Here is an 18704-nt window from a genome sequence, read left to right as displayed (position 1 = left end):
GGAATCGGCCATAAATTAAGTGCTACCTGTATTGTTTTCTGGATCATCTTTGGAAATTATAATGTGTTTTTTTTTTAAAGCAAGTCCAACCTTAGTTTAAACATCACAATTTGATCATAACTCTTACAAAAAACAACAACTGTTTTGCTGCATCTGTTCTAGCATTCTTTTTTTTCAATAGTGCTGAAATCTAACAAAGCTGTCATGCTAAGTGGGACACAGCTGTAAAGGTGATCCAGGCAATACTATTCATGAAGAGAACTAGAAGCCATTGCTTGGGGAGCAATGAAACAAACACATTGGAGCTCCAAAGACCTTGTAGCTTAAGCAAGATATGAATCCTTACTAGGGAACTGTTTGTAGCCTTTTCTGTCTGGGAAGGACTAAATGGCCAAGGCCACCTAGAGTTTGCCCAAGTTCCAAAGGGCAGACTTGACACAGAGAAATGGAAGCTGGATCTTTTCTAGGCTTTTCTAGAAAAGCCAGAGATTAAAACCGGGATTGTCTTCTTGCAAAGCAAAAACTCTGCTGTTGCACACTACAGCCACTCCCTGAAGCTTGGGAACATTTTCTTGAGGCTAGCATTAGTGGAAGTCTTTTGCAGTAAGAATGGTAAAAAAACTTGGAATTCATTTGACATCCATGTTGTTCCTTGATCTTATTTTTTCCACCTGCTAACATAACACAGACATTTGCATTTCTTAAACTTTATTTAGTCCAAAGATTAGGTACAAGAGACTTAAGCATTACCCCAGCAGGGTTCTTCGTTACAGTAATATGGCTTATAACAGGAGATATAGGAGACGGGGTATTTATGTTTATCACTTTTTAATTATATATTTAAAAGGTGACATAAAAGTATAGTAATTGCAATTATTAAATAAATGTCAGGTGCAAGAAATCAGGAACCAAGGAACTCAAATGAGTGCAGGTTTAATCCATGCCAGTTCACTGCAAGTATCTGAACTACTAATGATCTGGGCAAATTGGCGTTAGATAGGAGTCAGTGGACTTCAAGGAAAGATGGACTTAGATCTCCTGTGGGCACAAAGGGACTCAAAACTGATGATGCACTTGACCCCTCAGCCTGGTCATCTCCTACAATCAGCAAGCATATAACTTACTTCTTCACCGCCAAGGTCTGCATGAGATAAAAGAAAACTAATACCTTTGCTTTGCTCAACTTACATACATTCAGTGCAAATCCTCTCAGTTCTTTCTAAAGTCATCTTCATTTTTCCCTCCACTATATTTCTAAAACTGCTAGAAATTCTCAACAAAAAAACTCCACAATATTTTTCTTGTTTTCACACAGTTATTTTTCTAATGCCATTCAGGTAGCCACAATGGCATGGGGTTTTTTTCTTGTAAAGGCCGGCACAATTCACTAATTCTCCATTTTGCAATAAATATATAATGATACTGGCCTTTGTGCAACTTGTGGCAGTGAATTCCCTATCTATTAAAGGATTAATCTTTTATTATTAAAATATGCCCAGGCAACCTTTCCCAGCTGGATGTTTTCCACACGTTTTGAACAATCTCTATAAATTCTTAACATGGAAATGTATGTAAGTTTTAGTCTGCTACATCTGTAGAGCACCAGATTGGACAAGGTTAATATCAGTGCAATCCATGATGAACTTGTTTATGGTTACTTACTTTGAAAAATATTTGATGATTATATTTCTTCTCTCTGTAAGTGTACTTAATACCTATCCTTTGAGGTTAATATTATACATTGACATAGAGTTTATTGTATTCTAGGTGACTGGCATGTATGAGAGCTGGGTTCCTAAGCTGGTGAAGGCACTATATAACAGGGAGCCTGATTCTAATGTCATTGTGGTTAACTGGTTAGCTCGAGCCAGTTTGCATTATACGTCGTCTGCGTACTTTACAAAGGAGGTGGGAGAAGATATTGCTGCATTCTTTGATTGGATGGAGGTAAGCATCTATTTGCAAGTTCTATACAAAACAAAATCTTGAGAGTTAAAGGTGTTGAATACCTAGAATCCAGGCTACAGACATTTCCAAATGAGGATTTTTTGTCCCCTAAAAAACAGGTCTCGGGGTTTTGATTCCATAATGTTAACTATATTTACTTCTGGCTGAACTGTATTTGAAACCGTAGTTATCAATTTTTTAAAGTTAACGTTAAATGGAGCTTATAGGTGGTCCATTTTCTGCTTCATCATACTTCTTGCTCTTATGCTTTTAAAGGGAAAAGTGGCTTGATGACTTTTTGGCACACCCATCATGTGGCCAGCAAATCCATACTGCATGCAATAAGGCCTTGGAATGAAAACAATTTATTTTGTTCCTCATTTCTGTGGAATGATGGAGAAAGGGGTTTTGTGGCAGGACCTGTAATAACTCAGAGTGGAGCAGTTATTTTTATTGTCAGTACATCTCCAATTTGGAAAGGTTTTCAATTTGTGGGTTCTCATGATGGAACTATTGCAATACTAATGAGAATTACATGTTGGAATAGTTCCTCATTGGGGAAAAACATGCCTGTTAGGTATTGACGTGTGTAATATATGCTAACATATGTAGCATAGGTAACTCCATTGTATTGTTATTCTCTGTTAATTCTTATTTTTAATATGTGGAAACATCTAAACATTCATATTCCAGCTCTTGCCTGAAAAGTTATCTTAGCAATATTTGCACTGACACTATTTCTTATGTGAGTGAGAATCTATATGATGATCGGAAAGTATGGGTAGTCCTCGACTTATGACCAGAATTGACCCAAACATTTCTTGCTAAGTGAGACAGTTGTTAAGTAAGTTTTGTCCCATTTTACAATCTTCCTTCCCACAGTTGTTTAGTGAATCACTGACGTTAAGTTAGTAACATAGTTGTTAAGTGAATTTGGCTTCCCCATTGACTTTGCTTGTCAAAGGTGATCGCATGCTAAGCATCTGAATTTTGATAGCATTATCATGGGGATGCTGCAAGTCATAAGTGTGAAAAATGGTCATAATTCACTTTTTTCAGTGCCTTGGAAAAACTTTGAACAGTAACTAAAAAAGGACTACCTGTATGGAATGCAAGTGATGTCAAACCTTTTAAGTATCAGTTTTGTAAATAAGGGATGAAGATATCTGGATGTTTGTTTATATAGTGCCAGGACTTCTTTGGCCTAGAGTGTTGTTCATTCCTGATGTGCCAAATGTGCCCTCTGCTGAGTAGCGATGAATATATTGCCGTTCTTCATGTTCTTGCATTAGGGCTGTTCAAAGCCTCTAAAAGAAGGCCTTGAAGCACACAGTAATATAGGAAACAGCTTGCTATATGGATTGTTAAAGCTGCTGTGTCTTTTTCAAGCTATTTTGCTTTGCTGGAAACTATCCCAGCTGTATATCCTATAAGGGACACAGTGGCTCAGTGGCTAAGACACTGAACTTGTCGATCAGACGGTCGTCAGTTCAGCGGTTCAAATCCCTAGCGCTGCCATAATGGAGTGAGCTCCCGTTACTTGTCCCAGCTTCTAGCAACCTAGCAGTTCAAAAGCAAGTAGAAAAATGCAAGTAGAAAAAAATTGGGACCACCTTTGGTGGGAAGGTAACAGCGTTCCGTGCGCCTTCGGCGTTTAGATATGCCGGCCACATGACCACGGCGACATCTTCGGACAGTGCTGGCTCTTCAGCTTTGAAACGGAGATGAGCCCCGCCCCCTAGAGCTGGAAATGATTAGCACACATGTGCAGGGGAACTTTATCCCAGCTATCCCTGAAATTATTCTTAATACACTGCTGCTTAACTCCATGCATTCCTTTGTAGTCTCCTTACTTCCAACGTTATAATATAGTCCCTTCAAATTGCCTTCTAAATGCATGAGACTGTTCTCAGTAAATTTTGGATGTAACAAGCTACATCCAGACTCAGTTCTTGTGAACGGGAAGCCACATAAATTTGATAAACTAATAACTTCAAATGATCTGGAGTGGAGAACTATTTCTCTGTTTAGATCTTCATCTGAAATTCAGTTCTTAGCAGCAGTGAGGCGGTGCTGATCGTTGGAAAGCAGACACTGATTATTTTTTTTTGTGGCTGTTGAGAATGCTCACAAAAGATTGGAGGCCTTGGGAAGTTCACTTAAAATGTTAAAATGATTGCAAGGTGGCCTTCTTTCCCCCTTTCCTCATCTAGGTAGGTGAGACATAGTCACAAATTGAGTACCTCTTTCAATGGAGAGTAAACATGAGGATAAGCTAGTTCTGATATTTTACGTTTTGCAGACAACCGGCTGTAAACGGAGCTCGCTTCCCCTTGAGCCAGATTCCATATGAGGATAAATGTACACATTTGCGAACATGCAGTATCTCTAGGGGGGGAAAAAATCATTATATCTCCATATCCAAATCCATCCTTCTTTCTAAAGCATTATTTTTTTTTACTGTCAGAAATGCTTATCTTCTTTAATAGGTTTGGCATAAATGCTCTTCTTATAACAAAGCCCTTGGGCAAGATGTTGAGCACTGGTGGATTATATATTTTTTCTGGCTGCTGTTCTATTTATTTTTGTTGTGATAATGTTTTTAAATGTTGCATTTATACTTAAACTTTTTTTAAAAAATAAAATAAAATAAAATGTGCTGCTTTGGGCATCGTGTTGATGGAGAAGGCTGATTTATCAATAATTTAGAAAAATGTATTTATGGCTTTAGAAGTCTTTCTGAATGCTTTAAGCAAAAAAAAACCCTTCTTTTTAAAAAAGTCCGGTTTTCTTTTGCTGCTCTCAAGTTTTGTCCCTTAGCCATCTTGCATAGATTTTTATGTGCTTGCATTTTATATAAAACAGTGCAGATTTCCTGCTGTTACTTGAAGTGAAACAGATAATTTTTTTTTTTGATTAACAAGCAAGTTAACATTTGCATTTGAAGGCTAATCTTTGAAAAATGATTGTTCTCAGGAGCAGTTCAGTTATTCTCTCAACAAAGTGCATTTGCTGGGATACAGCCTTGGTGCCCACGTTGCTGGCGTTGCTGGAAGCCTGACCAGTAAAAAGATTAATAGAATTACAGGTAAGCAAATCATTATTATTGAATAATAATTAGAAGGGGAATTACAGTGAATCTTTCAAAGCACTAAATATTTTAACATACAATTCTGGCATATGTTGATAGCAACTATTATAAAATGAAGAGCTAATGAAAACTGTGTTTCCCAGCACACATACCATTGTTTTTCCTTCAAGATTGTAAAGAGCCATTGTGTGTTAAAAATCCTCCTCCTCCTTCTCAAAAATCACAAACAAAACAAAAAAAGTAAGTGCCTTAGTGGCAGTCTTTGCCCTGGGAAGTCATTGGCTTCAGTGGGATTTATGAACTGAGGATTTCTGCCTTTATAAAAGCAACACATGACCTGTAAAATAAGCTATTTGGATGGCAATCTTAAGCTTTTTGTTTAAATGGGTACTTATTTGAGGCCTTAATTATAACTTCGGAATTAACTGCCTTTGCAGACAATCATGCAATTCATTTATGAATGCTGGAAATTGAATTTTTTTTAGAAGAGGCATTTGACATTTCAGAAATATTTAAAGCATTTATATAACATTTGCACAATCCTTTCATGGTTTTGTTATGTATCAGTGAAAACTTGTTCATACTTTTTTTCTTTTAACTTCTTTATATTTGAATTTTTTTGAAATAACATTGAAATGTTAAAGCATTTATCTTACTTTGTGTATAGTACAGCAAATAAATAAATAAACCACTACAGGTGGTTATCGACTTATAACCACAATTGAGCCCAAAATTTCCATGGCTAAGCAAGGCAGTTGTCAAGTGTGTTTTGTCCCATTTTACAACCTTTCTTGCCACAGTTGTTAAATGAATCACTGCAATTGTTAAGTTAGTAACAATAGATTTTAAGGATTTTGCTTGTCAGAAGGTTGCAGAAGGTGATCATGTGACTTCAGGACACTGCGAGTGCTATAAATATCCACCAGTTGCCAAAAGTCTAAAATTTGATCGCGTGACTGTAGGGATACTGCAACAGTTACAAGCATGAAAAATGGTCATAAGTCACTTTTTTCCCAGTGCTGTTGGTAATTTTGAATGGTCACTAAATAAATGGTTGTAAGTCAAGGATTACCTATATTTTTATGAAAGTGTTTTTTGGACAGAGTATCTTAGGCTTCACATTGACTGATTAGAATAGAATAGAATAGAATAGAATAGAATAGAATAGAATTTTTTATTGGCCAAGTGTGATTGGACACACAAGGAATTTGTCTTGGTGCATATGCTATCAGTGTACATAAAAGAAAAGATACGTTCATCAAGGTACAACATTTACAACACAATTGATGGTCAATATATCAATATAAATCATAAGGATTGCCAGCAACAAATTATAGTCATACAGTCATAAATGGAAAGAGATTGGTGATGGGAACGATGAGAAGATTAATAGTAGTGCAGATTCAGTAAATAGTTTGACAGTGTTGATGGAATTATTTGTTTAGCAGAGTGATGGCCTTCGGGAAAAAACTGTTCTTGTATCTAGTTGTTCTGGTGTGCAGTGCTCTATAGCGTCGTTTTGAGGGTAGGAGTTGAAACAGTTTATGTCCAGGATGCGAGGAGTCTGTAAATATTTTCACGGCCCTCTTCTTGATTCGTGCAGTATACAGGTCCTCAATGGAAGGCAATTATTTTTTCTGCAGTTCTAATTATCCTCTGAAGTCTGTGTTTTTCTTGTTGAGTTGCAGAACCGAATCAGACAGTTGTTTTGGGCACTGTCCAATTATAGCTGAGTTCTTGTTTATTCTAAAACTACAGCCTGCTTCCTTCCTTCCTTGTTTCTTCAGGACAGCAGTTTGGTGTAGTGGTTAAAGCAACAGACTAGAAACTAGGTGATCGGGTGTTCTAGTCCCACCTTAAACATGAAAGCCAGGTGGGTGACTTTAGACCAGTCACACATTTTCGGCCCAACTTACCTCTCATGGTTGTTATGGGGAAAATAGGAGAGGAAGGAGCATTAGACATGTTTATCGACTCAAGTTATTCATAAAAAGAATAAAATATAAATAAATTTCTCATTTGCCAGAGGGCATTGTAAAACCCAATACATTATAAAATCCAAAATAATATCGATAGGAAATTTGGCACCAATAACGAATAAAAATATGGACCATGTCTGCAAATTTTATCGTGATGGTACCAATGGCATCCAAAGGTCAGAGGACCAATATTACGTGTCTCTTTCTTTTACTCTATTGTCACATTAAGGTTTAGATCCTGCTGGGCCTCTCTTTGAATATGCTGAGGCATCTAGGCGCCTTTCTCCAGACGATGCTGTCTTTGTGGATGTCTTGCATACTTACATCAGGGGCTCCCCAGATCGCAGCATTGGTATACAGCAGCCCGTGGGCCACATTGATATCTATCCCAACGGAGGTAGCTTCCAGCCAGGTTGCAATATAGCTGAAGCCCTGCGCCTGATTGCTGAGAAAGGCTTTCAAGGTAAGTTTTCAAATCTGAATGCCCCCCCTCCCCATTCCAAAGATATTGCATCATGAAGATTCTATGGCCGCTGCTATTCACGATTAATGTTAGTTCTGCTCGGAATTGTTCCCCTTTCTTAGAATCACTATAGAAACATCTAGTAAGGAAGGAGTTCGTCTTTCTTTTTGTTCCTCATATGGCTCAGAGTTTTTCTCACACTGGGTCCAAATTAAGCAGGGGCTTGGAATTACAGTTATAAATCATACTGATTATTAGTGGATCATCATATGACTGACCCACTTTTATGGCATTTTTTGTTGTTAAAGGAATCCATTGTTAAGTAACCCCTTGTCCACAATAGGTGATTTTTATCTTTTGCCAGAAACAGGAACTAAAACACCAGTTTCCAGCAAAAAATGTTATAAATTGCATTCATGTGACTATGGGATGCTGCAAACAGCCATAAATGTGGGCCGGTTGCTGAATGCCCATAATATGATCATGTGACTATGTAGGAGGAGGTTGAAAGGATAGTTTTTTGGGGGGGAGGTCTGTTATAACAGTGGTTAAGCGACTGGTCATAAGTTGAGGACTACCTGTATTGATCTATGCCTTGACTAACTTCCCTTCTCAAGTTACAGAAGATAAAAAGTAAAAGAGAGTGCTCTAGAAATACTCTGGAGGTGTTATGTGTTAGTGTTCTGTTCATTTTTCATTGCATGCATGTGATACTTCGGCTGTAGTGATAGCTGGTCCAGTGTTGCATGTAAAAGGCAAAACTTTATTATTAGTTGTGCTTATCTATGTATAGTCAGTTATAGATGCCCACTGTTATGCTCAAATATTCAGTCTAGACCAGGGATGGCTCAGGAATTCTAGGAGTTGAAGTCCATAGATCTTAAAAAAGCCATAGTTCCCCACCCCTGGTCTAGATGTCCTTGATATCTTCCTTATTGTAGCAAATACAATGATCATTGTGGTTATTATCACCAGTATTGTATAACTCCTAATTGGAGAACACTATTGATAAGTTTTAATGCAGGAAAGGGGAAATAGCAGCCAAGTAGGGTGAAATAGTACTGAAGAAGAAGCAGTGAAGAAAAACAATGGCATTCAGTATGACTAAAAATGAACATTCTCTTCACAATTGAAATATTTTTCAGAGGGTGAGAGAATTCTCACCAAATTTGTTACACTGGAGAACGACTGTTGCAGATTTGCTTATCATAATTGCTGAACAATAGAAATGTGTCTCTATACAGTACAGCTTGTGTCATTTTTCGCCCCCTAAGAATCTGATCAGCTGGTGAAATGCTCTCATGAACGCTCCATCCACCTCTTCATTGATTCCCTCTTGTATGAAGAAAAACCAATCATGGCGTACCGATGCAATTCAAAAGAGACATTTGAAAGAGGGCTTTGCTTGAGCTGCCGAAAGAATCGTTGCAACAATTTAGGGTATGAAGTCAAAAGAGTGGAAAGCAAGAAGAACCGCAAAATGTATCTAAAGACCCGTGCACACGCGCCTTATAAAGGTATTTGTGATCTGCTGCAAACCTTTTTATCTTTAGGTCATGAATTTGCCACTGATGGACTATAGCACGTGAAAACAAACTAATTTCAGAACAAATTGAACAGGAAAGGACTCTTTCACAGACCTCATTGAAATAATAATGTTCTTCTTGATTAAAGTCTCGAGTTCATTATAAATTTAAGAACAATAGACTTAATAAATTCAATTTAAGCACTTGTTTTAATTAATTCCACTATCGAAATTGAAAATTAAGCGTATCATATCAAATGTGATAACATTTGTATTTCTCAGGTGCGTAGTAAGTTCCAAAATCAATCCAGTGACCTGATTTTTTATAAGCAAATACAAATATTCTGAGGCAGGATTCCCCAAAGTAGTCAATTCCTAATGCTCGATGAGACCATCCATTATTGATATTAGCTTGTTGTTGTTATGTGTGAGTAATCTACAGTTAGATTCACAGTCTAAGATTGGTAGAAAGTTAATTGAAGTCCTAACCAAGGACTTAAGAATTATTAGAGTAGAGTCTACAAAAATATGTATTCATATGTATTATGGGCGTTGAACAATCAGCCAGCTGTTTAGACTATATTTGGCATTTTTATCTACCCGAGTCCTTCCCAAGGACCTGCGATAGGAAGATGTTATTTGATGCTGCTGTTATTTGCAGTGCTATTAATTAAAGTAGCAACATTTAAATTATTTTCATATAATAAATGTTTGGGAGGGTGTGAAGCATATACTTCAAAATCTCATAATAAGAGACCCTTCGTCTGGATTTATAACTGAATGCTTTTTACATTATAGCTGAATTAGATAAGTTATACTTAAAATTAATCAGTTGTAGTAGTAAGAAGGAACTCCTTTATCTCATACAACCATACTTAGTATTGCAGTACAGAATTCCCAATAATACTTTGATCTGATCGTATGACTTTGTGGGAAATTAAATGGGAGAATGTCAGCATTTTATACCACCCCCTCCTGTTTGCAGATTATCTGAGATTTTGGGGGGAGGGCAACTTTTTTAAAAAAACTTAAGAAATATTGTCTATAAAATTAATTTCCATATTTAAGCACAGTATTATCTTCTAAACCAAAAATGGCAGAATTTATTAATAATATTTTGCATCTTTTGCTCTCAGTCTTTCATTTCCAGGTGAAGATACATTTTTTTGGAAAACTGAACATTACCAAGAGAAATGAACCGTTTCTTATTTCTTTTTATGGCACCAAGAAGGAAAGTGAGAACATACCGTTCGTAATGTGAGTATCAGCTGAAACAGCTGCCTATACATTTATCAATATACTGTTGCATTTTAAAACGTCTTCCTATTGGCTTCAGAAATTGCTTGCAGAGTCATTTGAGAATGGTTCCTGCATGTGCACATTGAGGGTTTTCACTGAAGGATGTGGTACATTTTGTTCCATTTAATTGTTCCCAGTGTCTTTTAGAAGGAATTCTCAGATAACTTTTTGCATATGATACAAAAGTGCTGCATGAGAGAAGTGAGTGAGTGTCACTTTTGTCCTACCCGCTGCCTTTCAAGGAAGTGTACAAAAGAGATAATATTTTAGGCTTTAGACACGCCCCGTAAGCACAAAGAAGGAAAAGTTGATTGTGTTCAATTGCTCTGTTTGGGAAATGTACATTTGTATATAGAAAAGCTGTACAAATGATGGCTTCCCATTATGCATTTCTGCTTGGGTGATGTAAATAAAATGCACATCTCATGACCCTGGGATTAGACCTTTTGTATACAAAGGCAAGGAGTTAAGCGGCAGTAATGGTAGTCCTTAAAAAAAATCTATTAAGCATGCTTTAATGATCACATGTTACAAACCAATCATTTGTTAAAAAGCAATCTGGTGAAATGCTCCCTGGTTGAAAATCTGCTATTTTCTAACAAAGCCTATTAGCGTATGCTAGTTCCTCAATAAATGTTTGGAATTAAAAGTATATAAGGGATCGGTCTGTGTGCATACTGGTGCTTACCACTCATGTTGGATATAGTATGGGATCTAGCAGGAGTAATAAAGAATGGGATTACCAGTTGCATATTTTAATCTGAATTGTCTCAGTTTGCAGTCACCCATAGTTCTGCTGCCAGCTTCTATCTTGGCATCTAATGGGCCTGTACTATCAGTGAATGAAAGGGATCTGAAAAGAAGAAGGCTGATAATGGCAAAAATAAATGTTGTAAGCTGCCCAAAGTCACATTTTTGTGAAATGGGCAGCTATATAAATTGGACAAATAAGTAAAACCAATTGTCAACGTTCCAGAACACCCCTCCTGCAGAAAAGACTCCGAAACCAGCATCTTTCAAAGTTCTTTTACTAGCATAGGTAAACTGGCACAGTTGGATGAAAACCGAAACTGGGGGTTTCTGGTTCACCCCTCAGTAATACAAATCCCAAAATCTCCACCCTCATGACCCTACTGCCGGTCACATTCTCCAATCCCCAACCGTCACATGTCGAAGCATCACTCCAGCCACTCCTCCAGATGCGAATCCAGCCTGACCTTGACCGGAAGAAATATGTTGTTATGTCTAATCATCCCTTGCACTACCGCCCTCCTCTCCTCCTTTCCCACAGAGGAGAATTGTGGCAGCGTATGGAAGCCTTCAGCATAGTACGGTTTTCAAAGCTGACACCGATGCTCCTTGAGATATCTCTCTTTGAACTTTATATGATTTCTTCTGTGAAGATTATACCAACTTCCCCAACCTAGTCCCCTCCAAATATATTGAGAGTTCAGCTCTTCCATTTCCAGTAGTCTGTAGAGTTGTAATGGTGTCATATCTTGAGTACACTAAGTAAGGAAATGAAAATTTATAACAGGAGGCCAACTTTGCTTGGGTCACAGGTTGTTCCAGCTTTTAACTGGCATGCCAAGGGATACCACTCTGAAAAGGAGTGAGAGTGCATCGAAAAGATTCAAAAGTCAGGTCAAAACAACATTTAAATTAATTAAAGTAACTCATGTCATTATGCAAGGAACTTCTTGAGGTGGAAGGAGAACATGAAGTGATGAGGAAAAGAGAAGTCTTGGAGGGTTTTTCTGCTGGGCGGGGAAGAAAGTTGGAAGGATGTAGTAGCTTCTAACCAGGATTAGAAAAACTAGGAGAGACAATAGTGGTGGAATGGAGGTCAGGATGTGGGAGGCTGGGCTGATATATCTGAAATTTAGCAGGTAATATTCAAGAGACTGAAGTTGTTGGAAATGGCATCTGGGTTGTTTACAGGCCATCAGGATTCCCTGGATTTACAAGGAGGGAATCATTTTTATGATACAATTTTGCTGCTTCTAATTAAAAAGTTTTGTTATATTCTATGAATGAAAACCTTTTTTCCACATTCTCTGGTAAAGGAATAGGCTCCTGAGGTGAGTTGAAGACAAGCACTGACTGAACTTGTATGTGGTTTCTCGTTTAAAACAGGCCTGAGATCTCCACTAACAAAACAAGTTCCTTCCTGGTGTGTACCGAAGTTGATATTGGAGAACTGCTTATAGTAAAACTTCAGTGGGAACAAGAATCTTTTTTCAGTTTGAGATGGTGGGATACCCCTGAATTTAGCATACGAGTAGTCAGAATCAAGGCTGGAGAAACCCAGAAAAAGTAAGTTTACTTTATTTATTTTTTTGGTCAATCATTTTGTCACCATCCAAGATTACTGATTATCTGTTCTCTCTTAGAGGTTCAATTGGATCCCGAGTTTTCTGAAAGATAATCCCATATGAATATAATGATAACATTTATTGGTATAGTTTTTATAGGAAGAGCTTCTTGTGATTTGGAACTGGAGGATTACAGTGAGTGTTCTTTAGAGGTGGTATTCAGCAGGTTCTGGAGAACCGGTAGTGGAAATTTTGAGTAGTTGGAGAACCGGTAAATACTACCTCTGACTGGCCCCACCCCCATCTATTCTCTGCCTCCCGAGTCCCAGCTAATTGGGAGGAAATGGGGATTTTGCAGTAACCTTCCCCTGGAGTGAGAAGGGAATGGGAGATTTTACAGTATCCTTTCCCTGCCACGCCCATCAAGCCACGCCCACAGAACCGGTAGTAAAAAAAAATGAATCCCATCACTGGTGTTCTTCCTTAGCCAAGGCACTTACCGTATTTCCTTGAAAATAAGACCCTGTCATATATTTTTTTGAATCCCGAAATAAGTGCTTGGCTTTATTTTTGGGGGTGTCTTATTTGAGGCACGTGGAGCAAGATGGGGCTCCTCTTGCCATCTTACCTGATTTCCAGCTCTGTCTCCCTAACCCTAACCAGAGGAAATGGCGGGGACAGGCAGCGCATGCATTTAAATATTTTTGGGGGTGCACTTATTTTAGCGCATGTGCTCAAAAGCCTGATTGGGCTTATTATCAGGGAATGTCTTATTTTAGGGGAAACAGGGTACTTCATGCAGGAGAATATGTTTTCCATTTTCTCCTCTCCATTAACAGCTTACTTATGCAAATGGGAGGAGATAACAACAAAGAAGAGAACATGGCTATTCCCTATTCCATAACCAGAATGCTCTAGTTTCAAGTCACATAGCATCTTCGAATCACTATAAATAACACTGACCTTTAATCTATTGCTGCTACTAATAATAATAATTCACTCTCCCTTTCAATACTGTGATGCAGTATGAGAATTTTCCAATTCTCAGCTGTACCTTAGAAGTAATGCTATGTTCTCTAGAGTACTAGGTACATAGTAAACAAGAAACAAAAGTGATGTTGGAAATACCTTTGCACTGGATACCCTTATTAATGTCACAGTATCTCTGTACTGTATTACAAGGTTACAAATAACCTTGTAATTGTCTTGGTCTACATGGGAGGATGGGAAATTTTCTTGAATAGTAAAACTGATCCAGAATTACAATAACTGATGGAGAAGTGGTAGAGCCTTGAAATATGCCTAGTTTTTTCAGATATGTGGTACATTATGCATTTTGTGTCATTTTTTGTATTTAATATATGGAATTAAATTGAGTTATTGATTCTGCACGTATTTATAGATTTTATTTTGTTTGTAGACTATGATTGATTTGATAGTAATGATTTCCTATTTGTAATGTCTCACCTTCACAGTTCAGTTCTGATAGGCATATCTGCTAAATACTCGTCTAACTGCAAATGAATATTATAAAAACATATAGCAGATATTGGTTTTTTAAAAGTTTTGGACTAACCAATCAGTTAAACAATGCCTTGTCAGAACTTCTATTTTAGATTTCAGATATAATTGAGATAATGAAATATGGCTTTTTAGATGATAAGTTTTTAGCTACTTCAGCAGTTCTCTTTATTGTGTAGGGTGATGTTCTGCTCACAGAATGGATCCTCTTTTCTCCAAAAAGGGGGTGAAGCTGTAGAATTTATGAGATGTAATAAGAAAAAACATAACGACACAGATTCATGGTAAGAATTCTTTCATTCACTATGCAGTGGACCCCTGAAAATGCATTCCATTGTTGCAATTTTCAAATAGTAAGAGGCAGGCTCTTTGGACAGAAAATTGTGTGACACATTTGCTGTTTCTGATCTCTTTCTGCTGCTGGCTGGGTTGCAGTGATACAGAGAAATCTATATATAAACCTTGTGAACATTAGACAGTGGAAATTAATGATTTCCTCTAACATACTAGTTTTCTGTGTTCAGGATATTCTCTCAACTTTAGAGAGAGATCCTATTCAAACTACAATCTTCCACCTGCATTTGGGAAGAAAAAACTGAACTGATGAATGGTTCTGCTAGAAGTATAACTTAGTTCTAAAACTAGGTAGTTATAAGTGTCTTGAACAGAATCCATTGTCAATCATAAAATGCAGTAGATACAAGGCAGGCATTAATTTCACAGACTATATTCCTCTTAGCAAAGCCTGAATAATTTCCTAAAAACAGAGAGGCACCTAAATAGGCATGTTGAAAGTAGATCTGAACTTCAGCAGAATGTCACTAAAGTTTCTGCCCTCAGGAAAATATTGCTTGTCCTAGATTTTAGGGAGGTGACAAAGGACTTAGATGTTTTCTGCAAACCCCAGGAGAAATGAGAAAATAAGACTTCACTAGATCTCTGTGTCTTGCATTTAACCCACTGTTCATGCCATAAAGAGTCTTCATATGAAGATGATGCAGATGCAGCCCTTTAGCTTCTGAGAGCAGAATTCTGTACATGAGAGAACTAGCCAAAAGTTTTTCTCATAATGCTAATGCAGGAATGTGATAGATATATCATGTTTCCCCAAAAATAAGACCCTGTCTTATATTTTTTTTAACCCAAAATAAATGCTTGGCCTTATTTTCGGGGAGGTCTTATTATTTTGGGGCGCATGGAACAAAACGTGGTTCCTCTTGCCATCTTACCTGATTTCCAGCTCTGTCTCCCTAACCCTAACCAGGGGAAATGGCAGGGACAGGCTGCGCATGCGTTTAAATATTTTCGGGGAGGATTTTAGCGCAAGCGCTCAAAAGCCCGATTGGGCTTATAACCGGGGGATGTCTTATTTTTGGGGAAACAGGGTATTTATGTTTGAGAATAGGTAGAAAGAGTAAGGCTTTAAATACATCATTTACCCTGTGATTTTTTAAAAAAAATATTCTGTACTTTGTGCCTCCACACTGTTGTGATAGCTTTGGGATTTGAAGGAATTGAGATAGAGTTTGCAATGTATTATTATTAATCAATTAATCACGTTATTAATATTTATCCCCACAAGTACTTTATTTCTCAGAGTGACAAGTCTTTTGCTAGTACAGCTATCAGATTTGGGTAGCAAAAATCCAAATGACCTCTAGATCACAGCAAAGAGTTGGAAGTTTTCTGCATCTTTTTTGCTGCCATCTAGTGGCTCAACTGGATATTTGCATCTCATATCTGGTAACCATATTTATTTGAGAATGCATATTTAGGAGTATAAAATTCTGTTCTGCTAATTTACTGTTTTTGTATATTGTGACTATATAGCCATTAGATTTGTGGAAAGGGGTTATAAAATCTTGGTAGAAAGTTTCTCTGTATTAGTATTCATTACACTTCATATCTCAGAGCAGTTAGGAATTGATTTCACTGTTCCCAAATGCTTTGCTTTGCTTTACTTGTTGAATTCTTGCAGGGTTTGCAAATGTACAGTAAAATGCATAGAAACCTTTAATCTTAACTTCACTCTTATTCAAGGAAAGGTGGTTTGTGTTCCTTGGAATGGAACATATGGATGATCCATTAAATTGCATCCTAAGCACTTCAGAAACAGAAGCTCAGAGATTTTTCCCAGAAGAAAATTGGGAAATGTAATTTAGTAAGGAAGTTGAATACTGATAGACTTACACTTCCTGACATCTGGGCAAATAGCTTAAATTAAAGACATTACCTATTGCTCTAACCCATCAGATTACTGAAATAGATGTCTGACGTCACCAACACAATTAATTTAGAAAATAGTGTTAACTATTGAGATTTTAAAAAATATTTTTCTTTTTAGAGACCAGGCCAAGATAATGAATGAGTGAAGACATTCTACTTTGGGAAGGAAATTCCCCAGAGTACTGACCAAACAGGAATGATTGTACTGACATAATTATCTGCCTTCTGTAATACTGTCAGATGACACTGCCCTAGGAATTATTTACCCAGACTGAAATCTTGATTTGGTTTCGCCTGAATATGACTAGCAATATACATTCAAATTCACATCCGACTGGAAACACAGAAGTGGTGATGGACAGTATCTTCATTCAGATCAGCAGCTGAATGCACACTTGATTCCTGATTCAGTGAGCAGCATGCATGTAAAACCTACTTCTACTGGGAGATCTCCTGATCTGGATCAGCTCAACATATACCAAAAACTGCATAAACCAACTTTATTTTTATAATTAAGAAGAAATCTCTCTCTCACAGATGGTGATTTTTGTATTATTCAGAACAAACTTCAATCATTCTTATACCAACTCTCTTGTTTTATAATGCACTTGTGTAAAAAAAAAAACCCTATTTATTGAAGAATTGCTTATTTTTACATGCATTTGTTTAAGGTGTTTGGTTGTTTTTTTATTAAGTTCTACAAGTGGGTGTTTTGCTGTGCAATGTCCATTTAGCTGATATTTGCAATTTTGGAGCTTTGGCTGGCTATAAATTACTTTTATAAGCAATTAAGAGCAATATTTAGACTTTTTATTCAATAAATGCTTACAAGCCACAATATATATAAATAATGATGTTTTGTAGGTCTGAAAAATTCCAGAGAAAGCTGTTTCACAGTAGTTAAATAATTAAATTTAGGAAAGACTTAGCAATCCATATTCTCTTTATATGACAATAAATTTACCACAGGAGAAAATACCTAACGTAGTGTCTCACACTTTCCCTTTAAAAAGGAATCCAGTGCATTTATAGTAAACATTCTCCTCTATCCCCCAAAAAAAGGAGCAGCAGTATCATAAACATTGTAGGAATATTGCTTCTTATAACAATATTGTTACCAGACACAAAATTTCTGTATTGATTGTGGACAGAGATTACAATTAAACCTATGGCTTTCACAAATCCATGTCCCAAACAAATAATAATCCTCTTTTTTGACCCTGTTTCTAACTTGAAAAATTTTTTTTTTTCTTGAGGTAATGTAAGTATATGAAGATATAGTATTACACTTTCACTTTTGGAGAATACATAAATATATATTTTGTTGAATCAGGAAGTATGGACACACAAAAAGAGGTATTAGATGCAGATATATTATTGGCATGTTCAAAATAATTCATCAGTTTTAATATTTTAATCAAAATTTCAGACTTTCAAAGTTAGAACCAATTATATTCACAGTGGTTAGTAAGTTGTACACTAAAAAAGAGAGATAATTTTTACTTCTGTGAAGATACAAAAAAACATAAATGTGCCTGAGCTTAGATACTGCCACTTTAGCATCTGATTGTCCAATACATTAGCTCTTACTACAGGAAAAAAGTTATCAAATGTGTGGCAAAAAATAAATCAATGTTTTAAAGATTTTTTAAAAATTGAGATAGTTTCCCTGCACATCGATCTTTCATTCAGGCAGGAAAAACAAGTGAACACTGAAGGATACCTTTAAAGATGTACATCATTTCTTCTGGATGAAGCCAATTTCTCAGGAATAAGGTTTAAAAGACTATTTCTTAACAAGTTGAAGATTTTTAATGAAAAATGAAAAACAATGCCAACAGCACTTGATCACCAAAAGGAGTTTTATATATGAGAAGATATATCTTGACTTTGTTTCTATTTATTATTTGTAAAATATATTTGTGTACATATGTAAAAGTTAGTTTGTATATATTGCTGAAGTAATTAAAGCTATATTCATTTATAGACTGGTGACACATGTTTCTCAAAACGAATGTTACATGAAAAAATATGCTGCAATGATCATTTGTTGTTTCAAGACATCTCGACTTTGTGTATACTGACATTTGCAAACATTAAAAGAAATAAGCCATTGTTAGTAAAATTTTGGAATGTTTTGCTATACTTGCCAAACCAGAAGAGAGCATGTTGGTGGAAAATATAATAATAAACCAATGATTATCTATTTGAAATTAGCATCTTCATAAATCCCAACTGTGCAGACACATTGTGCAGTGACAGTGCACCAAATGCAACAGCTTTTTTTTTTTTGCCATGTTCCTTTTTAATCTGATTCCTAGGTAAAAAATGAGACAGA

At 36.6% G+C, this 18704-nt stretch overlaps 1 protein-coding gene across 2 annotated transcripts in view; it reads left to right on the top strand.

Moving 5' to 3' along the window:
* LPL (lipoprotein lipase) overlaps window positions 1-18488 on the top strand; it is a 33909-nt gene extending 15421 nt beyond the window's left edge. The window contains exons 3-10 of one of the 2 annotated variants that reach the window (XR_009153762.1): window positions 1768-1947; window positions 4924-5035; window positions 7247-7480; window positions 8755-8997; window positions 10142-10262; window positions 12441-12620; window positions 14364-14424; window positions 16485-18488. Coding sequence is in view for 1 of the 2 variants with exons in the window: in XM_058171870.1 (XP_058027853.1) it covers window positions 1768-1947; window positions 4924-5035; window positions 7247-7480; window positions 8755-8997; window positions 10142-10262; window positions 12441-12620; window positions 14320-14424; window position 16485 (1176 nt within the window). In the remaining variant the exon portion in view is untranslated. Of the gene's footprint in view, window positions 1-1767; window positions 1948-4923; window positions 5036-7246; window positions 7481-8754; window positions 8998-10141; window positions 10263-12440; window positions 12621-14319; window positions 14425-16484 lie in introns of both variants that reach the window. The other variant, XM_058171870.1, reaches the window with a different exon arrangement.
* The last annotated feature ends 216 nt before the right edge of the window (window positions 18489-18704 follow it).

Source organism: Ahaetulla prasina, chromosome 2 (assembly GCF_028640845.1).
Source record: "Ahaetulla prasina isolate Xishuangbanna chromosome 2, ASM2864084v1, whole genome shotgun sequence".
Lineage (NCBI taxonomy): Eukaryota > Metazoa > Chordata > Lepidosauria > Squamata > Colubridae > Ahaetulla > Ahaetulla prasina.
Note: the sequence above shows the minus strand (reverse complement) of the source record. Positions and strands in the feature narration are given on the sequence as shown.